Source organism: Camelina sativa, chromosome 15 (assembly GCF_030686135.1).
Source record: "Camelina sativa cultivar CO46 ecotype springtype chromosome 15, ASM3068613v1".
Taxonomy (NCBI): Eukaryota; Viridiplantae; Streptophyta; class Magnoliopsida; order Brassicales; family Brassicaceae; genus Camelina; species Camelina sativa.
Genome location: NC_141894.1, coordinates 633,956 through 657,689, shown reverse-complemented (window position 1 = coordinate 657,689; position 23,734 = coordinate 633,956). Strand labels below are relative to the sequence as shown.

General features: G+C 37.1%; 7 protein-coding genes, 1 non-coding gene and 2 pseudogenes across 12 annotated transcripts; 5 read left to right on the top strand and 5 right to left on the bottom strand.

The window, feature by feature from the left end:
* Positions 1 to 1,634: 1,634 nt before the first annotated feature.
* Positions 1,635 to 1,999, top strand: LOC109129286 (small polypeptide DEVIL 2). Its single transcript, XM_019237117.2, has one exon. The coding sequence runs from the start codon at positions 1,862 to 1,864 to the stop codon at positions 1,997 to 1,999; it is 138 nt and encodes a 45-aa protein (XP_019092662.1). The 5' UTR covers positions 1,635 to 1,861.
* A 906-nt stretch (positions 2,000 to 2,905) lies between these two features.
* On the top strand, positions 2,906 to 3,001 carry LOC147926174 (U6 spliceosomal RNA; annotated as a pseudogene).
* Positions 3,002 to 3,020: 19 nt separating this feature from the next.
* Positions 3,021 to 5,216, bottom strand: LOC104744325 (pentatricopeptide repeat-containing protein At3g02490, mitochondrial pseudogene; annotated as a pseudogene). Its single transcript, XR_015581558.1, has one exon. The product of XR_015581558.1 is annotated as a pentatricopeptide repeat-containing protein At3g02490, mitochondrial pseudogene (transcript).
* A 277-nt stretch (positions 5,217 to 5,493) lies between these two features.
* LOC104744324 (UPF0725 protein At3g44770-like) lies at positions 5,494 to 7,223 on the top strand. Its single transcript, XM_010465355.3, has 4 exons — positions 5,494 to 5,664; positions 5,751 to 5,930; positions 6,024 to 6,417; positions 6,498 to 7,223. The coding sequence occupies exons 1-4, from the start codon at positions 5,548 to 5,550 to the stop codon at positions 7,001 to 7,003; spliced, it is 1,197 nt and encodes a 398-aa protein (XP_010463657.2). The 5' UTR covers positions 5,494 to 5,547; the 3' UTR covers positions 7,004 to 7,223.
* Positions 7,224 to 7,656: 433 nt separating this feature from the next.
* LOC109129195 (Late embryogenesis abundant protein (LEA) family protein) lies at positions 7,657 to 8,461 on the bottom strand. Its single transcript, XM_019236908.2, has 3 exons — positions 8,340 to 8,461; positions 8,046 to 8,114; positions 7,657 to 7,907 (listed from the first exon to the last, which is right to left on the bottom strand). The coding sequence occupies exons 1-3, from the start codon at positions 8,394 to 8,396 to the stop codon at positions 7,827 to 7,829; spliced, it is 207 nt and encodes a 68-aa protein (XP_019092453.1). The 5' UTR covers positions 8,397 to 8,461; the 3' UTR covers positions 7,657 to 7,826.
* Positions 8,462 to 9,339: 878 nt separating this feature from the next.
* On the bottom strand, positions 9,340 to 11,119 carry LOC147926173 (S-adenosylmethionine decarboxylase proenzyme 1-like). Its single transcript, XM_087487582.1, has 3 exons — positions 10,981 to 11,119; positions 10,748 to 10,795; positions 9,340 to 10,716 (listed from the first exon to the last, which is right to left on the bottom strand). Exons 1-3 carry the CDS (start codon positions 11,117 to 11,119, stop codon positions 9,608 to 9,610), a joined length of 1,296 nt encoding a protein of 431 aa, XP_087343708.1. The 3' UTR covers positions 9,340 to 9,607.
* Positions 11,120 to 11,533: 414 nt separating this feature from the next.
* Positions 11,534 to 11,897, bottom strand: LOC104744323 (uncharacterized). The gene is made up of 2 exons (XR_015581714.1): positions 11,709 to 11,897; positions 11,534 to 11,581 (listed from the first exon to the last, which is right to left on the bottom strand). It is a non-coding gene; the product is annotated as an uncharacterized LOC104744323 (transcript).
* Positions 11,898 to 12,762: 865 nt separating this feature from the next.
* Positions 12,763 to 15,833, bottom strand: LOC104744321 (uncharacterized). Of its 3 annotated transcripts, none has more exons than XM_087487580.1 (9): positions 15,482 to 15,833; positions 15,062 to 15,359; positions 14,777 to 14,972; positions 14,523 to 14,693; positions 14,324 to 14,440; positions 13,726 to 13,923; positions 13,577 to 13,636; positions 13,396 to 13,494; positions 12,763 to 13,155 (listed from the first exon to the last, which is right to left on the bottom strand). In XM_087487580.1, exons 2-9 carry the CDS (start codon positions 15,217 to 15,219, stop codon positions 13,087 to 13,089), a joined length of 1,068 nt encoding a protein of 355 aa, XP_087343706.1. In that variant the 5' UTR covers positions 15,220 to 15,359; positions 15,482 to 15,833; the 3' UTR covers positions 12,763 to 13,086. The 3 variants fall into 3 exon arrangements, with proteins under 3 accessions (XP_087343706.1, XP_087343705.1, XP_087343707.1); XM_087487579.1 differs by having other exon boundaries at positions 15,530 to 15,833; XM_087487581.1 differs by having other exon boundaries at positions 15,062 to 15,319; positions 15,530 to 15,811.
* A 313-nt stretch (positions 15,834 to 16,146) lies between these two features.
* Positions 16,147 to 21,365, top strand: LOC104744318 (putative inactive ATP-dependent zinc metalloprotease FTSHI 3, chloroplastic). Of its 2 annotated transcripts, XM_087487578.1 has the most exons (12): positions 16,147 to 16,173; positions 16,311 to 16,424; positions 16,537 to 16,615; positions 16,731 to 17,486; positions 17,559 to 17,639; positions 17,747 to 17,785; positions 17,875 to 18,091; positions 18,189 to 18,258; positions 18,391 to 20,128; positions 20,217 to 20,540; positions 20,612 to 20,912; positions 21,033 to 21,365. In XM_087487578.1, the coding sequence occupies exons 9-12, from the start codon at positions 19,103 to 19,105 to the stop codon at positions 21,230 to 21,232; spliced, it is 1,851 nt and encodes a 616-aa protein (XP_087343704.1). In that variant the 5' UTR covers positions 16,147 to 16,173; positions 16,311 to 16,424; positions 16,537 to 16,615; positions 16,731 to 17,486; positions 17,559 to 17,639; positions 17,747 to 17,785; positions 17,875 to 18,091; positions 18,189 to 18,258; positions 18,391 to 19,102; the 3' UTR covers positions 21,233 to 21,365. The 2 variants fall into 2 exon arrangements, with proteins under 2 accessions (XP_087343704.1, XP_010463648.2); XM_010465346.3 differs by lacking the exons at positions 16,147 to 16,173; positions 16,311 to 16,424; positions 16,537 to 16,615; ... (1 more) ...; positions 17,559 to 17,639; positions 17,747 to 17,785 and having other exon boundaries at positions 17,964 to 18,091; positions 18,391 to 18,498; positions 18,605 to 20,128.
* Positions 21,366 to 21,621: 256 nt separating this feature from the next.
* On the top strand, positions 21,622 to 23,633 carry TBL20 (TRICHOME BIREFRINGENCE-LIKE 20). The gene is made up of 3 exons (XM_010469671.2): positions 21,622 to 22,316; positions 22,694 to 23,178; positions 23,309 to 23,633. Exons 1-3 carry the CDS (start codon positions 21,699 to 21,701, stop codon positions 23,592 to 23,594), a joined length of 1,389 nt encoding a protein of 462 aa, XP_010467973.1. The 5' UTR covers positions 21,622 to 21,698; the 3' UTR covers positions 23,595 to 23,633.
* The last annotated feature ends 101 nt before the right edge of the window (positions 23,634 to 23,734 follow it).

The window sequence follows — 23,734 nt, the reverse complement described above, 5'->3', positions numbered from 1 at the left end:
TCCTTACTTCAGAAATTCTTAATAATTGAACAAGAAGAACTACCAAGACAACATTAGTTCAAGACTTGTGTCTTTTTGTTAAAATAATAAGATACCAATAACTGTCATTATTGTTTTCTTTTATTTTTCTTGATTTTTTTTTAAAGAGCTTCGATGGATTGTGGTTTTAATGACTATACGCAGCCATAATACGATATGCAGTCTGAGTGTGTGTAGTTGAACATAGAACAAACCATATTTACAAGTCCAAAATGTTCTGTTTTTGAAGCATGCATGCCATAGGGGAAAATCGGGATATAATATAGTAGCTAGGGGGCACGAAACAATTTTCAAGAATTGAGGCGCTGATAAAATATGTAGGTTTCGGTATTTGAAAACAATTATTAAGTCAAATTAATTTAAATTTATTATATATAACTATTAAAAATGGAGTGATTGTGTACGTAATACTTTATGAATGGTGAAGTACTGGAAACTGTGTGAAGCAAGGGCCAGGTTCAAGTTACGGCTGATTTCATGGTGGAACACGAGAAAAGACATGTGGGATTATGTTTTCGGCCATTATGTAAAATTTGTATGTAAAAGCTCACAATCGAAAATTTCAAGTAATTAAAAACTTAATCTTGTTCCAATTATGTTGGGTTTGATGAAAAGTATCATATACATAATCTTTGGCAGCTTTTAGCAGTATAATTATTTTTGGTATTTGAGCTTACGAAGTTTCTTTAGATAATTAGATTATAATGCTTTCTCACGGTACCATTGACAAAATGTTTTCTTAAGGTACACTATTTTAATAATTGTAAAAAAAAAATCCAAATCGAAGTTTCAACGTTAACCCATTTTTAAAGAGCAATAGATGTTAGATACTCGTTACTGATATGAGTAGTTCAATAATTTCGTGTTAACGGTGAAGGAATCAAAATCCATTTGTACATTTTTGCACGTTTGGCAGTATGCTTTTCGAATGGAACTAGAGATCAACACGGTTTTGAGTATCGTTACACAAGTTTTTTTTTTTTTTTTTTTGAAAAAGGGTATATTGCAAGTTAATTTATTTATATATGATTTGCCAGCTATTTTAGTATATACAAAACGAACCTAAAGTTATAAAAGTTAATGTCGTATTTTTATTTGCGAGTAAAAATGACTCAAGCATCCACATTTTATGGGATCTGTATATTTCATTTGAAGCAAATTGGCTCTAACTGGTCAATGTGTTAAAAAATAAAATAAAAATGAAGAAATATAAGGAAATTATATATACTATATCTAGTTTTTCATTACATAATACTATTTTTACTGATTAAAATAATTACTTTTTGTTAGTATATTGCATAGAAGAATATGTTATGCAACCAAATGGCCGCTGGTTGGTGGATTTTCACATTGTTATGTAAAGTTTGGTGACGTGACTCAACCATGAAAATGATAATAATTTGTCGAGCATTATTATTATTTTTATTATTCATAAGGTTGATCCACTGAACATAATTAAATTTTTAATATTCTGATAGATAGATATGATTAATTTATCTATTAAAATGTAGAATGCAGACAAATTGATTCTCCCTATAAAAACTCATTCGAACGAGTATCTTCCCCATCAAATCACTTATCTTCCAAAGCTCTCATCTCTCTTCACAAAGTCACACTCTCTACATCCATAGAAGATTCCTGCTTGGAAAAGAATCGAAAACAATCTTTTCAAAGGATTAGTCATATAAAATCTCACCATCTTTTTGGTATTTGCGATACGCTCATTGTTATAACGCTCATCTCACCATCTTTTTGGTATTTGCGATACACTCACTGTTATATCATATATAAAACCGGACTCTTAAGGACGCAGACGACGGATATGGAAGGCATCATGAACTTGAAGAGAAAGGAGAAGAAATCACAAAGTAGAAGACTTGGGAAATATCTCAAAGAACAAAAGGGAAGGATTTACATCATTAGAAGATGCGTGATGATGCTCATCTGTTCACGTGATTGATTGGTTTATTCATTACTACGATACACATATTACATATATAGATGTGTATGTACGTTTCTATATGAGTGTGTGTGTGTGTATGTTCAAGGGCAAGATGAAAGCATACGCATGTCAATACTAAAGATTTTGGTTGCTTTTGTTTTGTATTGTCCGATATGTAAATACATAGCGAAGTTGAGCAGTCATTAATTAATATACGATCAATAGTTATGAAGTTAGTTGATTCATTTATTAATCTTTGCAGTAATGAAGTTTACTATTTTGATGCATGCACATGACGTCTTTTTACATTCATCTTCGTAAATGCCTCTTCGCATATCTAAGCATGCAATGACAAAAATGTTTAATCATGAAATGACAAACTGTAAAACGCGATATGGTTTTGTGTATTTATATATACATATTATGTATTTGTTATATAAAAAATTGCTCTACTGATCTTGAGGAGATTTTATTTGAACTAACCGAGGGGATCGGAGAGCACCACTGCTTTCGTATTTGTTATACAACTCGTGCATGTTCATCACTCATCACTATAGAATCTTTGATACACAAATCATTGATTTCTTTACTTAACAAATCTTAAGTACACACCACTCATAGATATTCTTATTTTGTCCCCGTATGATAAAACTGTAATCTTGAAAAGCTGAAAAACTTTGAAACTTTTGATAAAAAAAAAAAAAAAAGATTTATGAACGAAAATATTATGGTACACACACATAAAAGAGATGAGATAGTATATTTTCTTCGAACCCAATAACAAAACTCAAGATGAGACATCCTGTCAAAAAGCCCACAAGCCCAAATAATTAATTTTCTCCTGTTTATTCCATAACCCCACCACATCGATAAACTTGGAAGTAAACTAAAGGGTTTATATATCGCTCGAGTCATTAACTGATTGTCACCTTCGGGGACATCTGATAAAATTGGAACGATACAGAGAAGATTAGCATGGCCCCTGCGCAAGGATGACACGCAATTATGGTCCAGAATATGCAGAATAAGGCAAGCAAAATTGGAGCAGAAATAGTGATTGTGTATAAGTCGAGCATTCCCCATGTCCCAAAAAACCTATAATAATGATTCAAGCTTCTATTTGAGCAGGAGCGGGTACAGGTTTTTCTAAAGAACATTTATCAGGTTTCATGGAGTTAAAAAGTTCTAGAACTTCTGCATTGCGACGGATATAACTTGGGGACATAGACAGCAACTCCTGAGCTTCACTATGCCTTCCAGACTTCAACATAGCTTCGAATACACGCAGAACCATTGAGTTAGATGGAAACTTCTTTGAAGTCACAGCCTTGAGAAAAGCGAAAGCCTCGGTGCTTGTTCCACTATTTGATAAGTAATCTAAGAACGGATCCACAAAAGGAGGGAACCCGTGATTTTTCATCATAGGTAGAAGACTCAACGCTTCTTCATACCCACCATCTCTTGCTACCTTCTTCATCAACAGATTCCTCACCATGATTTTGTATGTACTGTGCCAAGGTTTCAACTGGTTTTGTTTCACTAGCTCAGTGAAAACCTTGTATGCATCTCTTGCCCTCAAACTGTTGCAATAAGCAAGTACCAACTTCTCAAATGCATAACCTGCATAAGAGACTCCCTCTTTGCCAATCATCTTCTTGAAACACTCTGTAGCTTCTTCGAGATCTTTAGCATCACAATGCCCTTCAACTAAAGACGCCATTGCTTTGTCATCTAGATGATTTCCAGAGGTTTCCATAAAGTTGACAAGTTCATTGGCTTCATCTTTCTTTCCCTTACGACTAAGTCCTGATGCAATCACACTCTGCAGATCACCGCTAGGAAGATAGCCACCTTCGTTCATCGCTTTCAACACCTCATTACTCTGTCCAAACCTATCAACGCTTCTCAAAGACTTGAGGACATGCTGCAGCATAGAATCAGGCACAACGTTGCCCTTATCAGTATAAGCTTTCACAGTTCTTAAGAACAAATCCATGTCCAATTTACTCGCAGTAACAATTTTCTTGAGTAGTAAACTGCAGCAGTGCGGGGTGGGTGTATTGTTACCCGCCATTGCAAACTCAAACAATTCCACAGCTTCTTTAATCATTTTAGTCTGACAGAACCTTGCTGAAACCCTAACATAAGTCTCCATCTCCATCTCGTAACCAGCAGTCCTAATTTCTTCTATAATGTGTTGAAACCTATCAAGAAACTTCTCTTTCCCTAAAACCCTGGCCATAGCATTATACGTCTTCTCATCATGCTTAAAATTGCCAGACTCATCAATCCACCTAAAGAACAACAAACCTTTCCTCGGATCCACGTCAAGCTTTTCCAAAATCATCTTCACCAGGTCACTTCGAAACTCAAGTCTCAAATCCCTTAACTGCTTCTCCACATCAGCACCCCACACTTCCTTCATCACAATCTTACACACCCTATTGCAAACCTTGTCCACAGAATTATCCATAGAACCTGAAGCAAAAATCTCTTTAAGCCTCTCCAAATCACCATCCAGACCATCTTTCAGAAATCTCTCACCCACTTTATCCCTAACACCAGCTGATACACCATGCCCTTTCTTCTTCATAGCATCAACCAGTTCCCAAAACTCACGAACAAGACCATTAACACCAAGTATACGAAGCATCGTGTTATAACTTTTGGAGGAAAGTTTTCGAGGATAAGCCTCCAAAACCCATTGGAAAAACCTCCCCGCAACATCAGGGCTTGATTCAAGTTCCCTCAGAACTCTTAGTCCTAACTCATGGCTAATCACTATACCATTCGAATCAAGTTCTTTCCTAATCTCATCCTTACAATTCAATCTTCTAAAAACATCAATCACAACAGCCTCAGCAGGAGGTTTCTCTTCAATCACAGGCTCAGATGAAAAGCTTCGGCTAACAGAGCTCAATCCCAAGGCAAAAAGACACTGTCTTTGTTGCAAAACTCCAACTCCAGAACGTTCTTCATGGAGGAAATAAGAGAAAGATCGGGTCGAATTGGAAACTACCTGGAACTGGTGGGACTGATGAGAAAGTGATAGACGATGTGATAAACGGTAGCTCCGAGAAAGTAGCAACCGCCATTGATACCTCATGTTTTTGTTTTTCAATCTCAGGTACAAAAACACTAGTGTTTGGTTTTGATTTGAACAAAAAAAGTTTGGGTTTTTACGAATGGAATCGATGGAGCAGCAATGGCGAGACAGAGGAAATGGTTTAGGGCTTTAGACTAAAACCTTTGAGCAAGACAAAAGGTTCGACTTGACTTATTTTTAAAACTGTGGTCCTCCTACTTTTTGAGGTTTTCGGTTTTTAGCCACAACGTTTTAGAATTTTATCAACATTCCTGTTTTCTTGACTTTTTATGTTCACTGATTCTTACCAGATCTTTAATCGTGTAGGTGGGCCCAAAATGTGTGAAGCCCTATACATATGGTCCGGGCCGGTACTGGGCCCATTACCACTTGGTTTATATAACTAGTGACCGACCTATCCGCACTTAAAATATAAAAAACACAGAAAGAAATCCCTACGTAACGTCGAAAGAAGAAGAAGATGGCGGATACTCTGCGGCGGATGTTGGATAGCGGAAAGCTAACGGACGAACAATGCCTCTCTATGTTGAGGGTTTTAGATTCCGATGATAAAGTAGTGGGTCGATGCACATGTCAGGTATTACTTGTTTTTTTTCTTTTTTTTTGGCCATGGCGATTGTAACTTTATCACACACTCTCCTTTGTTGTTGTATGTATCATCAGAAAGTGATTGAGGAAAAAGCTTTTAAACGAATCGACAACAGGAAACCTCTGAAGCAGTTGTTGGAGATGCGGAATCTATCTGATGAGGAATACGACAATCATTTACGTGAAATAGATGAAGATCAAGGAGAATCGGAAGAAGTAGACGAAAGGTACTTCCGCCAAATGATTGAGTCTCAGGTATGTAGGTAACCCCTAAAAATATTACTTACCTACTCCTCCCCGCGGCTATATTGTAATTTGTATTTTTTTTCTTTTTTTTTTGGGGTTTAGCTTTTCGATATCGATCCTGACGTTCGTGTCCCACGTTTGATCGGACTCTCACATTTTTATTTTGGGGACAAGGAGGAAGAACAACCACCTCCCGAAATGGATCTCTACGGCCAGTTGGCTGTTCATTGGTTCAACTTTGAGAACAATAGGAACTTGAAGTTCTTACGCATACCAAAATTGAATACCGAGCATCCGTTTCCTCTATACTACTATATTACTGTAGAGGTTAAAGATGAGGTTGAAGATGTTGATGTTGATGCTGCTGCTGATTCGTCTCCGTCGTCTCTCACTCTGCAAACTATGGTCACAAGACCTTTTGGTGCCTCTGCCTCTTTGGAAGCTATGATGGAAGTTACGATTGAAGGCTGCAGAATCAAACCCACCACAACAGGAGGTTTTCTTTATTTTATTGAAACAAGAAAGACATTTTGTTTCTCTCTACTGACCTGACCTGACCTCCTTTTCTGTTTGTAGCGTATCAGCCGTATCAGCCAGATTTCCACCACTTCATGTTTAGTAGGGTTGATGCGTTACGCAGAGGATGTATGCCTACCTTTTTGTCGGGACCACCAGAAGAAGCAGCTGATGATCAGAGATTCTACGAGGTTCCGGACGAGGACATTCGTAAAAATGATTGGCTTCGTCTGTATGCCCACTTTGCACTTTTCAAAGTTTGCGAGGCTGGATCTCATGCTTTCCCGCCAAAGGAGATGGAGTTGAAGAAGGTACTTGTGCAAACCCGAGTAACAACAACTCAATATGATGATGATGATGATGATGATGAGCCGCCGTCTCCGATTTTCAATCCCATTGATGCCAAGTCTAAGAATGCCATCTTCCACATAAGCTTCGAGGCCAACTGTCGCGACTACACATCCGTAGTAAGGAGAACTGTAGATGGGATTTCAGGACATATGCAACTCGAAGTCAACACCACGGAGACTGATTGCTTCTCTTCTTCAACAGATGATCAAAGTTAGTTGGTGGTCATGCTGGTGCGCTCTGTTACAATCACTCGTCAGAATACTCCTTCTTATGCTTTATGTCGTTTTATCTATCCTTTGGTTTCTAACCCTCCACCGCAAGCAACTATTATCTATGATCTTGCATTTGCGTTCTCTATCGTATCAAACGGCTTGGTATGTTGTTGTGTTTAAATTTGTCTTTTAATCATTTTAATAATCAAAGGTTTGTTCAAAAGAGGTCCACTAGCTGTTTCCATTCACACTGTTATACTGAATGTTGCTACTCTAAAGTTCAAGAGATAGAATTTGTCAACAACCCTGTTTTCTTGACTTCTTGGGTTCACTGATTCTTACCATATTGTCAACAACCCTGTTTTCCAATGTTGTAACTTTTTTTCATTAAATTTTTAAAGGTTCCAAATTTTATATCTTCATTTTGGATAAAATTTCCAAATTAACACCAAGGTATACATTGTGTTCCTCCCCAAATACGATTGGAGCTCACTTTTAGCCCACACATGACAAAGATTCTATTGTATGTACATCCTAAACTTATTTTCTGTAAGCAATTGCTCGTAAATTCTTAATATATGATTTTTGCTTATCTTATTTTGATTGGTCTGATATTGTTTGAAGTTGTTACTTTATATCTACTTTTGCTTTAATAATATTTGACAAACTATTTATTAACTATATCGATAAGATTACATAATTAAACATCCAAAAGGAAAGCAAGAAAACAACATCAGAAAAGTGGCAGGAATGAGAATTAAACCCCCCCAATTTATTAAACACAAGTCGAAGAGGGGAATTAATTAGAAAAAGAAGTTGAAAGTGATTAGTTGTTTTTGTTCATGCCCGTCTTGTCCTTGACGACATCAGCAGCTCCTTGTGCCTTCTCCTTCACTTGTTGTCCCGTCTACAATTCACATGTACAAATAGAGGGTTATAAGACCATATATACAGATATACTACATAATTTGACTTAATTTTCAATATTATGAACGTTTCTACTAGAAGGGAACAAAATAATTGAAGGAGTAAATTAAAACTGAACCTGTTGCAAGGATTCTTGAGCAGAACCAGCAGCATCCTTAGCCTTGTCCATCATACCACCTGCCTTCTCCTATATTTATATATTTTAACATTATACATTAATAGAAGTATAGAACAATCTTGTCAAAAAAGAAGTACCACTTAAAATAATCCGCAAGCATTTTCGTGGAAACAATTTAAATATAGAAATGAAGAGATCTGTTGCAATATATCAACAAGAATGACGAAATGTGTAACAAAATATCAAAAAAAAAAAAAACAATACGAGTGTAAGGATTAAGAAAGAGAGAGACACCTTAGTCTGGCCAGTGGCTTGACCGGCTTGGTAGCTCGCGTTTTGCTTGTTGTCCATATTCTTCAAGTTATGTGTTTGGTTAAACTTTGATTGCTTTTTTGATTGATTGTTGTTGTGTTTGATGATGAAGTGGTAGTGGAGTTTTGGGTTGCTATTTATAACCCAGAGACGTGCTTGGGAGTCTCCACGTGTCGAGGACACGTGCATCGGTTCGAGAAACTTGCCTTCGTCGGTGGCATCCACGTGTTGGATAACCGTTTGACCAGGACATAAAGGCTTCTTACGTACGTGGTTCTCTCGATTGCTGATCCTAAAACGACATGGTTTTATTTAACTTTAGGCTTGTATTAGTCTGTTGAGCAATGATAGGATGTTGAGCAGTGTGAAAGAATTACTATTTTTTTAAAGATTTTTAATTACTTTTTCCTCACGCAATGTTTTTGTTTTGTGTTGGTTCTTAGTTTCATATTTCACATATACTTCATCTGTTCCAATATAATATAAGATCTTTTAGTTTTTATTTTTGTTTGATTTTATAAAATTGTTACAAGTTTCTATGCACACATTAGATATTAATTAAATAATTTTTTACTATCTTCTACTATACATTTTTTTTGTTTGAATTTTGTTAAATGGTAAAATAAAGTTTTTGTGTTTTTAGCCAAAAACTCTTATATAATAGTAGAAGAGAGAGAGTATATGTGAAATATCAGATTCCATTTCCTTTTTTCTTTGTTTGAATTTAACAGATTCAATTTCTAAGGATGAAAACAAGATGTTATGGTTTTGAAGGTTTTTTTCTTTTGCTACTGTTATTCATAGGAGTCATCATCTTTAATTCTTTCTTTTAATTTGTACTTCTAATTTTTAGTTCTTACACTCCCATTTACATAAACATCTCGAAAACTAAATTAGTCATTTTAAGTCGAATATTTATGTAACCAGAATCTGAACTTTTGCTAATAGGCAAACATTTTTAACGAATCTTTAAGAAAACAAATAGTATTTAACCGATATTATAATTATTATAATAACGATCATAATAATAATAATGACAATAACATTTCAAAATAACAACATAGTCTCAGGTCATATAAAACCCAAATTCATAAAGCAGAAAAACAAACACCAACACATTTGGCTTGTGAAGGAGATCAACTCAACCTCACAAGCCCATTATTCATTATTCATAAGTTTTTTAAAAAGAAAAGAGCAAAAAAAGAAAAAAAGAACAGAAAGCTCGAAAATATTTATTAGATAGAATTCTGCTAGATTCCCTCGTCCTTCTCGTCCTCGCTGCTGCAGCTATTGTTGCTGCTCCATTCACACTTCAAGGTAGATCTAGGCGATCCACAGTACTTACCAAGTTTCTCAAACGTCTGATACATCACTGTTCCACTCTCTTCTCCTAGAGACTCAAATGTCCTCTCTCTGCACCCATAGTCTTCCAAGTCTACACTGATCTCTGGCTTGTACGCGTTCACTCCAACGCTCGAGTGCACAGCCACAGAGAATTGCTTGGGCTCAAAGCAAGACAGAACCCTTGTCACCAGCTGGCTCAGGTCCATAGTGTTGAAGTCATAACCCACAGCTTCGAAGCTAGCGTAGCTAAACCCATCCTCGGGGGTCACATGGATCGTGGAGATTGCATCTCCTTCAATTGAGTTCATAGAGTAGCCACAGGGCTCGAATTCAAAGTCGCAGATCTGGGACTTGGGAAGGATCTTTCTGATTCCAGAGTTGTCAGTCATGGACCCGGTCTTGTCAGATTCATCCTTGTAGAAGACGAGAGCTTTCTCTCTGTCGAGACCCGTCATGCACATCTCAAGCGTGTAGACATTGTTGTTGCAGTTGCCAGAGTCCTGGGCAGAGGCAGCATAGACGTGCCATTGCTTAGTCTCATCATCATTGCCCATCAAGTAGGCCACGCTGTTCAAACCCAGCTGAGTAAAGTGCCCATCAAGAACAGAGACTTCTTCAGAGAAGCTGCGGTGAGGGAAAGGCTGACCTCCAGGGCAGAGGAAGGAGCCACGAGTGTACTTAACAGACTTGACACTCAGAGAGAGCTCACCAGCCAGCTTAAGAAGTGGCGGGATAGAGAGGAGGAGCTTAGTGGTACCGCAAGTCTTGATGATGACTTTGTAGGGGTAGACAAAGAAGCTGGACTCAGAGAGCACGTAAGAGTCCAAATGATCGTTGGAGAGAGACGAAACGATCGTGCATGCAGCAGGAGTGAGAATATCATCAAGCTGGGACTTGGTTAGAGCACGGAGCCCAAGTCCCTTGGAGTCTTGAAAGATGCTAGGCTCAAAGAAAGAAACCTCGAGCCGTTTCTCGTAACCTTCGAAACCGATTGCAGATAAGGCCATGTTCGCCTTGAAGTAGTGTGAGCGAGAGGACTAGTTGTTGTAGTAGGAGGAGAGAACGATTGGATCCGGGAACCAGCAGAAACGGAGCTTAGACAAACGAAAATTATAAACTGGAAAATAAAGAAAGCTATAACTATATAGCAGGAGACTCGGTGCACGCTAGTACTCAGGATGGCCTCTTAGCGCACTGCAACAAAACAAAAACAACCATTGTTAAGAGAATGGGAAATCGTAAAGGAATGAACAAAAGATGAATTAAAAAAAAAGGAGACTAACGTTGGAGTAGACAGAAGATTTGAATTTCTTGATTCCACCGTTTGGACGAACGTCTTCAATGCTGTAACCGAGGGGAGCTTCGTAAAATAAGGAACTACTACTGCTAGACTTCTTATTACCACCTTTCGACTCCATCATAATCTCATTCACGCTTTTCTGTATAATACACAAAACATATCACAAGGCTAGACGACGATAAACTAATAAACCATGTAAATACAACAAAGCTCTCAACAAGAATTGATTACACCAAGAACAAAAGAAACCAATTATGTATTAAGCATATCGGTAAAATTGAGGATGGCATCATACAAAACGTAAATCCTATATGACGATACTTGTGATCTATAAACGTACGTTAACACAACAACGATCGGAACCAAATTCGTTGGTTTTCAGATAATACACACCAATCAAAAACATGCATACGAATCTCGATAAAGATCAGAATTGTGAATCTACCTAACAATACTAAGATCCTTGACCCGTTTAAATACGATGATGAACAGAGAAGTCAATCGTTCGAGAGAGAGAGAGGGGGATACTTACATATAAATGAAAGATAGATCCAGATCGCGAATTACGAAACCCTTAAACCTGGAAATTGAAGAAAACAAAGAAAAAAAACCCAGAATTCATCAACGACCGAACAGATCTACGAATGAGATTAATCAGCGTATGGAAAGTAAAAAGCAGATCTACGAATTTCAAAAGAGAAACTAACCAGATAGAGATGATACAGGAAACCGCAAGACTTATCGAACAATTTCGTGGAAAAAAAGAGAGACAGAGGAAACCCTAAAAGATTTAAAGGTAATGATGAAGCAATGAGAAGGAGATGATGATGATGATGCGTTCGTGAGGAGAAAAGTAAGCTGGAATGAGTCCCTCTTTATATAATTATTCTAGGGTTGTGCTCTTCTCTCACAATTTACGTTTTTAACCTTTTCGCGTTTTTTTCACGTGAAGCTATCTGAACCGTTGATTTTTTTTTGTACCAATTTGCCGTTTTCAGGTTTTTACCAGATATACCCTTATGAAACCCCTGTTTTTACGTTGAAATCGGTAGGTGCGAAGAGCATCACCATTCCTGACCGCAGATTAATTTAATTGCAACAATTGTTTTTTTTTTTTTTTCCTTTTTGCCGCAAGTAGAATTTATTTTTTATTTTTGGACATTGCTTTTTTTTTTGTTGGCATTATCTTTAGGCGGAAAAAAACAACAACATTATACAAAGACGAGATGAGGAAACACGCTATAATATAATCTAACCACTAAAAGATCGACACGTGTTCAGATACGTGTGCCGTTTGAAGCGGAAAACTCGAGGCGAGCTGTAACGTTAGCGTGGGCCTAAAGAATCAAATTCTCTATTAAAGGCTCTCAACTGCTCCCACTAAATGACAAAAATTGGGCCTCCCGTGACTCATTCATGACTCATGTCCCCACCGTTCCCATTTGTCATAAAAGTAATAATATCAATCAGCTAGTATTTTTGACCACTCTTTTGAGCAATTAATTATTCCAAATCCTTTTTGTTCAACCATAAAATCCATATTTAAAAGTCTCAGATTTTAAACTATTTTGGTACCATGAACCTTAATTAAAACAAAATTATGAGATCCGATCTTCTGTTTTAAGAAAATAAAATAAGGATAATTATTAAACTGCCTTATAATTGGTCTATGGTAAAAAATGAAAACTGGGAATGGTTTTACGCTTTTACTGATTTAGATTGTCTTGTCAATATCATACATACCATGTGCAAATTAAATCCTTCCATCCACAATTTTTTTCTTATTTTTATTCAGAAATTCTGAAAAAGATTTAGGTAGAAAACATATTATTTACCTTCCACACATTATATGAGATTTTTCTAGGAACATAACTCTCTCTATCTACACATGAGCTGGAGCATACCTTCTTTTCCCAGAAATTGCTAAAAAGAACCACAGAGTTTCTGATAAGAAATTCCTCCCCCCTCAACTTGACAAGTATGATGAAAAAAGAATATATTCCAACCAAAAAATAACAGTTAAGTAAAGATGAGAAAAGAATTCGAATCCAATCGCCTGGTTCATGTTATTACCAACCGGTTCTTCTATGGTTGAACCGGTTTGGCATTAGTCTTTTCATAGTCCAGTTTCAGTTCTTCCAAACGCTTTGATACCTGGGATGAACATAGTATTAATGCCACATTTGTTAATCAACAACTCAAGAAACCTCAAAGATTTTTTCAACAATACTAACAGATTGTACAGCATCAATTCCCTCAATTGTTCACTATAACTAAGATTAAATGACGATATCGGGAATCTGATTCTTTCATATCTCTCCCGAGTTATATCATAGAATTTTAACCAGCAGAACATTAAGGAGAAAGCATCACTTTTCAGAAAAGAAAGAGAACCTTAATAGAGTAGGCCAATGGAAGCAATGTATCTGGATTCATTGCATCTTCCGGGAATTGTTTCAGAGCATGTATTAATTTTTCAAATGGTAATTTTACCTGCAGAGTTAATAATACACAATTTTTAAAAAGCTTGGTTTTTCCGAAGTTAACTTACAGCTCATAAAAACACTTCACTCACCAACTCATCTTGGCAATACTTCAACAATGCTAAGCCGACTTTGAACACGATTTTAACACCCTTAAGCAAGAATGACCAGAGAATATAACAGAATCAGGCTTTGATTACAGTAAATACCGAAAAAGATTTTAGAGATGTTATCTAGTTACCTCGGAGAGAAACACATCCCATATCCGTAGAGCCAAAGGAAAAGGAAATGAATAAGAGAAGACGGTGATGAACCATTGACTTGCATACATACTCGGATTGATCATTTCTTCAGTAAAATGTTCTCCGAGCTTTGGAATTAGCTCTTTTACCAAGCTTTCTAACTGAAACAGGTATTGCTGTACAAGAGGAAGCCCTGCCTACATTATACAAAGACAATGACTCTTTGATTAACATAGTTTTACATAGTAAGCATAGATAAATCAACATAAGTATCATAATTTCAGCATCTTCTTATCTATGAATCGATTCAATTTGTCATTTTCCGATATCTTTTTTAATAAGGATGAAAAACCTACAGAGATCAACATAGCCGTTTATCTTAACAAAAAAAACTCTCACCAGAATCGATATAAGCCTAGTCAATGAAGAATTTTCAAAAAGTAGCCACGAAGTCAAAAAGTAGCCGCATAAAATAAGTGTTTTTCTAAACATAGACAATTTCTTGCAATCTTCCAGTAAATAAACATATCATTTTGTCTCTACTGCAACAATATTCAAGGGTACATTTAGAGATGTGGAGATGATCCAAAGACTCACATGATATAGCCCTTCCATTGGAGCATGAACAGCTCCTTTTAGCAATGCAACCAATAGCCAGAACGCATCTTCTTCGCTCATATAAAGAAGCAACAAACCGGCTATAAACCCCATCCCCTGCAGATATTAGAACCATGAATCTCAGTACCATACTAAAAAAAAGAAATGAGAGGGAAGGGAAATATCTCAGAGGACAGACCTGAACATATCCAACATCTCTGTCATAAACCGAGTATGCCTTAAGGACATTGTATAAAGATCTTTGCCCAGGTCCATGTCTCTTCTGAAAGAAAACATGTGATGGGAAAGTACGGGATATGTCTCGAATGATATCAAGTTCTGATGCCGATGTTTCATAAATCACCAATTGCTGCATAAAAAAAAATCAATAGATTATCAAGATTCAAGAATATGATGACTTGTAAAGCAAACGATACAAACAGAAAAAATTACCTCATAAACACCAGGATTCATAAGCAAAAGGTCTCTACTTCCTGAAATTAGTTGCCAAACAAGACCTCGTAAGCAATCTGGGATCCCTTTTCGTATACGCCTTTTGACAATATTAGGTTTTCTCCTAACGTAATGCTTCCAGTCACTACCTCCAACCCCAATCATCTTCCTCCATTTTCTCAGCTTTCTCTCCTCTCTACACCAAAACAGCATAAAACACACACTCTCATTCTTACCTTTATGAAAAAAAAGAAACTCGAATACAATTTTTCAATAAGGACATACCTGTTGTCATGGTCAGTAGATGATGTAGTTCTAGTCTTGCTAAAACGCTCTGGAGAATTGCCATGCTCTTGCTTCAGGAACCCGAATCTATCCACCGGAACATGAGAAGTGACGACTGGTCCTGATACACTGTCGTTTTCCGTTCGTTTTCTACTCATTCTTCTACTAACCTGAAGAAGAGACTCCCTAGCATTGGTTTTACACAGCTTTCAGACTCCTTCTTCACAAGACTGTGTGTGTGTGATCAAGCAGGCTAGCCTTCACAAGATTGTAATCAAGCTTTCATAATCATAGAAACCTGAGCAAACATTCCAATATTCCCAAAAGACTAATAATTAATACGATCGCCACTAATCAAGTAAAAATCTCATAATTTGAATCCGTGATGATATATATTCAATTAGAACGAAGGACTCATACCCACACAAACTTTAGAGAAACAGTTCCGTGAGAAAAATGAAGACTCACCAACCAAATCCTCGATGTTTCCGATGAATCAAGGGAGTTGAGAAACAATCAACAGGACTTTTTGGAGATCAGAATTGCGGATCGCCGAATTTCGCAGATTGAATTGGAGAAGAAAATATAACGTTGGAGATCAAATCTGGGGAACTCTCAAATACGCGTATTGTGGTGTGAATCTTCAATTGTATTGTACCAATTCTTTGAATTTTTCATCCGCTTGAAGAAAGTGATTTTTTTTTTTTTCGAACCAATCAGAGTGAAACCTCTTCTTTATTTTGTTTGATTAAAGAAAATGGTGATGCAAACTTCAACTCAAAAACGCAGAGTTGGGCTTGAGCCCGACAGTATAGAAACGTAAAAGCCCATTATCAGATGTATTTTTACAAAATAGAAGTTCCCCTTCCGATGAACCGAAGAGTAGCAAACCCCCGTAAGCCCTAATTCCCCGATCATGTCGCCGAGTCTGAAATCCGTCTTTGCGCAGGTAGGTACATAGTAAAATCAATCAAATTCGCTCTTTCTTATTTCTGCGATTGAATCTCGCCGCAATTTCTCTAATCTCTCTTTCTTCGCCCAGTTACAACGGCAATCGAGACTCGTCCGTGGTTCTAGCCGCAATTTCTCTTCAACGACCCGTAACAACAACGGTACGGTGCTCGTTCCCTGATCTCTAATCTCTCTTGATAAAAAAAAATCGCGAGCATCTATGGTTTCGATATGTGTGTTTTTTATAAGTATTTATTTATGTCTCTGTTTTTTTTTTTTTTTTTTTTTTAATTTGCAGCATCCAATGGAGGCGGAGGAGGTGCTGTCCAAGACCGCGGGCCAATGGTTACGCTTTGCAAGTTTAGGTTTAGCTCATCAGTAGTGCTTGGATATTTTGTTGGCGCTGGTTTTGGTAAGTTTATTTTCATTCCAATTCGTCTACTTTGATTATTATTATATTGGAGCTAAAAAGATTAAACAAATTTCTTCGTTACTTTACTGCTTATATTTTTCTCCTTCCCTAGAGATAATGGAACTTTCTAAAACGTCACGGAGACTTTATGAGAAAAAGAGCACCTCCTGGAAAAACTTGAGATCGAATTGGTAGGAATTGCTTTTTTTTTTTTCTTTTTAAAAAAAAAAAAAAAAATTGAAAAAGAAAGCAGAAGAACTAAGCCTGAACTTACATCTGTGTTATTCTCTAATCCCATGCTTTCAGGAGTCGAATATGTATAAGGAGATTCTTTATGGACCCCAGAATAAATGAGTTCAGAAGGAAAGCACTGTGTTTAGTTTCTTAGTTGTGCAATTTACTAGTATGGTTGAATGAAGGAACTTATTTAGCTTGTTACCCTCGTCCTGTTGCCTTGAGCTTCTGTTGAGACTTGAGAATGAACTTGTTTCTTGTTAAGAAACAAGTTCTGCTAAAGTTTTCTAACAACGACCTTGAAGTTTAGTTGATATTAAAATGTTTATTAGTTATTGATTTTGCAAAACCTAATTCATTGTCGGATCGGATCAACTGTATAACTAACTCTATATATAGCGTCGGCGTGCTGTAACTGCCTTGAAGGGGTATGTCATAGAAGCTTAAGTTTTCATTAACTTTTTTCTCTGTTACGACAAACACACTAACTGTTAAGAAAACTCCAATCTTCAACAAGAATCCAACCTTCTATATAAATCCTCTTCAATTTTCTCTCCTGCAATCTAATCAGAAAAAGAGCCCCACAAAACTACCATCACTGTTCACGGCCAATTTACCAATCATCACCACCATATTTACGGCTAGCCACCAGATTCATACCCTCTGTTCGATCAACCATATCCTCCTCTATATACACACCACCACGAAAAACTCTTTCAAATTCACCAAACCAAAGCCCTTTTATCCACAATTTCAGTTTATTTATTATGTTTTCAACTCTCTCTGTATTTATTCTCCTCTTTTCTTCTGGCTGTTAAACTACAAGAGGTAAAAATCCTTTAGCTTTTGTTCAGATTCATAACTTTTCTCTTGAACTCACATTAATTATGTTTTTAATAGTTTAAGGTTGAAGATGCCTTTGGATTAATTATGCTTCTCTCTCAAATCTATAGCTTTAATATCCCGGACATGGAATTTCGGGTATGGAAGCAATTTTAGTGTGTTTATATTTATATAATATTCGTATCACATTATAGCCTTTTCAAAGGAAAATAAACTTTGCATGTTATTTTACCAATGTGTACAAGCAAAGATCATGGCAAGATTTATCTCCTATTTAACTCCAGGTTAGTTTAATTTCTTCTCAATTCTTATCTTCTTTCTACGAACTACTGATTGATAATGTGGGTTGTCTCTGTATTTATTTACTCTCCAGGTTCTGAATTTTTGGAGTGGAAGAAGATGAACACACACATAAGCAAAACACCTAACTTACACAGAGTTTCCTATGCATTGCACGGGGTCAATACTACTATTATATATATAAACAATATAGTGCTTCCCCTTCCGGTGAAACCAACGAAGAATACCAAACAACTAAGCCCTAATTCCCCGCGATCATGTCGTCGAGTCTGAGATCTGTCTTTAATCAGGTACATCGTAAAAATCTATCAAATTCGCTCTTTCTTTCTTCTTTAATTCTGCGATTGAATCTCGTCGGAATTTCTCTAATCTCTCTTTCTTCGGCAGTTACAACGGAAATCGAGACCCGTCGGTGGTTCTATCCGCAATTACTCTTCAACGACCCGTAGCAACAACGGTACGGTGCTCGTTCCCTGATCCCGACTGTAAATAAATCCATCTAATTCGCTGGCTTCGTGTCTCGTTGATCTCTAATCTCTCTTGATAAAATAAAAAATCGCGTTTTTCTTTTTTTTTTTTTTTTTTGAAGGAAACGAGTTCCCTCACATCTGCTTCTGGAAATTGATTACGTTGTCTGACCTTAAAAAAGTAGGTTTGGCCTCTTGGCTCGTATCTGCAAGCGTAGGAGTGTATATGGGTATGGAGAGAGTGATCGAGAGAGAGAAAGATTTGATTCCCTAAAAATTTCTTCATGGATTAGTTGATAATTAATTAATGAGACTATTGAATTGTTTTGTGTCTAGGTCGTCGTTATCGAGAATACATGTATCCTGAACACGATTTTGGGTTATTGAAGGCTTAGATTGTTTTTGATTCATAACATGGTTTTGAGGTTGAGGAACAAAACATGGGATTAAATTGGCTGTTAAATTACAATTATTACCTTATTATATTCATTACTCAGCCCAAAATGGAACACAACCCAATAGCTAAAGGCCCATGAGTCACTTACTGGGCCAGTCCTTTTTTTTTATCAGCAAGACAAAATCGTAAGATCAAAAAAATCAGTTCCCCTGTGTTTTGTCAGAGAGGATTTGAGAGCTTTTGCAAACTCTTCTTATCCTTTCAATTGAACCGAGTCGTCATCATCATCAGCTTGAAGACGAAAGCGTTTCTCATCTTTTCACGAGCATGACCTGTTCGTCATCCCTTCTTATGTAAAATTCTTACGATTTCTATTTGTTTTTGTTGGCCAATTAAATATGAACAACGCATGATTCGGATTCTAGGAAAGAGCGTCCATGGCTACTTTTAATGTTCTTTGTAGCAATCGTTTTCTATTCAAAGGAAGTAATTCTATTAGAAAGGTGTCTTCGAGGAGTAGTGAACTTAATGTTTGTGTCGCTAGAGCGACGACGAACCAGTCTATTAGTTGCAGGAGACTTGGTGGGTTTCTTGAAATTGGTGAATCCAGATTAGGAGTTAGGTTTCGTGGCGGCGATTCTCGAAATGGGTTTACTTGTAGTAGTGAGATTAAGCGACTTATGAGCGGTAGTGATTACGGAGATAAGGAAGATGGTAGAAGCAAAAGGAAGAGAAGAAGATTTTCTCTTAGGCTTCGACCTAGGTTACGATTAGTGAGCATGAGACTTGGGAGATTCGATTTCAGAGCATCAATGGAGGATCTTCGATTCTTTTTGAAAAAGAATCTCAAAAGAGTGATCTTATCTACTGGTGTAGCTGTGATCTTTGGACTGTGTTATTTGTTCTTGAGGTTAACCTCTGTTCCGTCTCCATCTACTGTTCCTTACTCTGATTTCGTTACGAATCTTCGAGGTGGTTCTGTTTCAAAGGTTTTACTTGAAGAAGGTTCTCGTCGAATCTATTACGACACTAATGAGAATGTTGAGGCTGTTGAAGAAAATGTTCACAAGTCTAAAACTTTTGATGAATCTGCAATCCAAACTGATGATGGCAGCACAGAGGAAACTGTGACGGAAGCTGTTACGACTCGAAAGGTTCGAGCTTTACCTCCTGTGTGGAAGTATGTGACAAGAAAAGTCGATCATGATGAGAAGTTTCTTCTTAGTTTAATGAGGGATAAAGGGATCACTTATAGTTCTGCTCCTCAATCTGCATTGATGTCAATGAGAACTACTTTGATCACAATCATATCTCTGTGGATTCCTTTAACACCTCTTATGTGGCTTCTTTATCGGCAACTCTCAGCATCTAACAGCCCTGCGAAGAAACGACGGTCTAAAAATCCCACTGTTGGATTCGATGATGTTGAGGGTGTTGATTCTGCTAAAGACGAGCTCGTGGAGGTAACAAAAGTGTTTTGTAATTTCTACGTTTTTAGATTTGAGTTTGAGTACAATCTTGATGTCTTCTGGCGTCTTTTTTTTTTTGTAGATAGTGTCATGTCTTCAAGGAAGTATAAACTACAAAAAACTAGGAGCAAGATTACCTAGAGGTGTGCTTTTGGTTGGTCCACCAGGGACCGGTAAGACCTTGTTGGCTAGGGCTGTTGCTGGAGAGGCAGGAGTTCCATTTTTCTCTGTTTCTGCTAGTGAGTTCGTTGAATTGTTTGTTGGAAGAGGTGCAGCACGGATCAGAGATCTTTTTAATGCAGCCAGGAAAAACTCACCTTCCATAATATTTATCGATGAGCTTGATGCGGTTGGAGGAAAACGTGGTAGGAGTTTCAACGATGAACGTGACCAGACACTAAACCAGGTAAAGAAGCGACCCTTTAGAAACCTTCTTGTCTGGTAGTAGCTGCCATTACTTATATACTTCTTTTGTAGTTGCTTACTGAGATGGATGGATTCGAGTCAGACACAAGAGTCATTGTAATTGCAGCAACTAACCGACCAGAAGCGTTAGACCCGGCTCTTTGTCGGCCTGGAAGGTTCTCTAGAAAAGTTGTGGTTGCAGAACCAGACCAAGAAGGCCGTAGGAAAATCTTGGCTGTGCATCTGAGAGACGTCCCTCTAGAAGAAGATGCGTTTCTCATATGTGATTTAGTTGCTTCTCTAACTCCCGGATTCGTAGGTGCTGATCTGGCCAATATTGTCAATGAAGCTGCATTGCTTGCTGCTCGTAGAGGTCAGTCTTTAAGTGATCTTATATATCAGCCCTAAATATCCACATCTGGTTGCTTCCGGGGTTTGAATATCTGCTCTTTTGGTTTAACCTGCATTAGCACTTTCTTGATTGTTTCATCAGGCGGGGAAGCGGTGGCACGGGAAGATATAATGGAAGCGATAGAGAGGGCGAAATATGGGATAAATGATAAGGAAGTGAGGTCAAGGACATTAGGAAATGAGCTGAGCAAGCTGTTCCCATGGATGCCATCTTTGGCTAGAAGGAACGGACCAGATCAAGACGGTTTACAAGGACCGTTAGGTTATCAAAGTCTTAGCTAAACCAAACGAAGTCAATTGGAACTGTACGTTTCTTTCATTGTATCTGAAAATTTTGGAACTGTACGTTTCTTTCATGTGTTCCGATCTCTGTTTACAATGTACAAGTCAATTGCTTTAATTCCTTTTCCGGAAATAGTTTACAATTAGACCAATTTGACAATATATTTTATACGTGAATAAAGGCAAATAACCTCTTTTTCTTAACGTGGATCAAACCGTTCACTTTGAGTATATTACTTGAAATGATAAAAGATGTGTACAGTGTACTAGAACTTGTTTCTAGATTACAGTAGCACTTAAACATATTTTAGTAAGTACCCATTAGTTAACCTTGTTTGATGCTAATCCAAGAGTATAAATTATTCCTAGCATCTCTCTCATCCATTAGAAATAAAAATAGAAAATTTCTAAAAATATTTCTTATTATTCATTTCTTTTTAAACATGGTTCTTCTCGGAATAGCGAGATGGAACTTCACACGACGAAGGTACGAATAGGACTAGTAATTTTGCCTCTTATTCTACTTGCAATAGCTCCAGTCGTCCTTTATCTCCTTTTTGGTTATCCTCTCTATTATTCATCATCAACATCAATATACAAACATATATCGAATTCATCATCATCAGATCATCATAACACAACATCATCATCATCATCATCATCATCAGAATCAGCATCGTTGTATGATAATGATTATGACGACACGTTTGATCATCCCAAGCCATCATCATCTTTGCATATCAATCAATCCATTTCATCGTATCAAGAAACTCCTAAGAAAGAGCACCGCCGGAAAAAGAGAAAAAGGAAATGCGACATATTCTCCGGCGAGTGGATCCCAAACCCTGAAGCACCGTACTACACAAACACGACATGCAGGGCGATACACGAGCACCAAAACTGCATGAAGTATGGAAGACCTGATTTAGGTTTCATGAAATGGAGATGGAAACCAAAAGATTGTGATCTCCCTTTGTTTGATCCTTACGAGTTTCTCGAGGTAGTTAGAGGAAAAAACATGGCGTTTGTTGGTGACTCCGTCAGCAGAAACCACGTTCAGTCTTTGATCTGCCTACTCTCTCGGGTAGGTACCTTTCTCTCATATATATGCTTATTCTAATTAAAATAAATATAACTTCATTTTGTCGCTTAACTTGATTAATAAAGTTTTAAAAAATAAATAGGGTTATGAGTCATCCTATTGTGCTAAATTAACATTCAAAACATATTTATTCGATACAAACGTAATGCTATATATAGAGACTAACTTCTAACCGCACGTTAGCTTAAAAACGCAAATTCAGCAACTTTGTGATCTAAGATTTTAAAAGTTCGCATGGTCGTGTCAACACCGGTGCAATATTTTGAACATGAGTAAACGTACAATACCAAATTTAATAACTCGATGCAAATATATATACTTTCAAATTAAAGTCACCTTAATTAAAATATTAACTTCAGGTGGAAGATCCCGAGGATGACTCACGACAACAAGACTTTAACTTCCAAAGATGGAAATACAAAACCTACAACTTCACGATTGCCACATTTTGGACAACCCATTTGGTTCGCTCCGAAGAAACCGAAACCGGTCAACCAGGTCCTAATTCATTTTACAATCTATACCTCGATGAACCTGACCCTTCTTGGGCTTCCCAAATCGTCGAGTTCGATTACATCATCATCTCCTCTGGACAATGGTTTTTCCGACCACTCTTCCTTTTCGACAAACAAAAACGGATAGGATGCTTGTATTGTTACATTCCCGGAGTTAGAAATGTCGGGGCACATTTCGCGTATAGAAGAGCATTGAGAACAACATTTAAGACCATTCTTGGATTAGAGGATTTTAAAGGAGAAGTGTTTCTAAGGACATTTGCACCTTCACATTTCGAAGATGGAGAATGGGATAAAGGTGGAAATTGCTTAAAAACGCGACCCTATAGGTACATTGTTTATCCAACATTTAATAATATTCTTCTAGAATGAGAATTAGGAATTTTGTGGTTTAGTTTGAGTTTTTCCATACGTCACCTCCTAACAGAAACATCTATTTGGGTTTCGTTTTGTGTTTAGGAGCAATGAGACAGAGTTAGAAGGAATGAATCTAGAGACACACAACATTCAACTCGATGAATTTCGCATTGCGAAAAGAGACAAAAACAAAAATGAAGGATTAAATTTGAGATTACTAGATGTAACACAAGTGATGTTGTTAAGACCAGATGGACATCCGAGCAGATTTGGACATAAACCGGAAGATAAAGTTGTATTATATAATGATTTTGTACATTGGTGTCTACCAGGCCCTATTGATTCATGGAACGATTTTTTACTAGATATGTTGAAAACAAAGATTTAACGAGATTAAAATAGTAGAATCTAAATTTTCTCAACAAAAGTTATATGTCTGTTTGGTTACGACTTATACTATATGTAGTATTCTCATTCTAGAAGTCAGCCAACGTTTTCCACGTAACACGTCAAACGTATATATTCAAA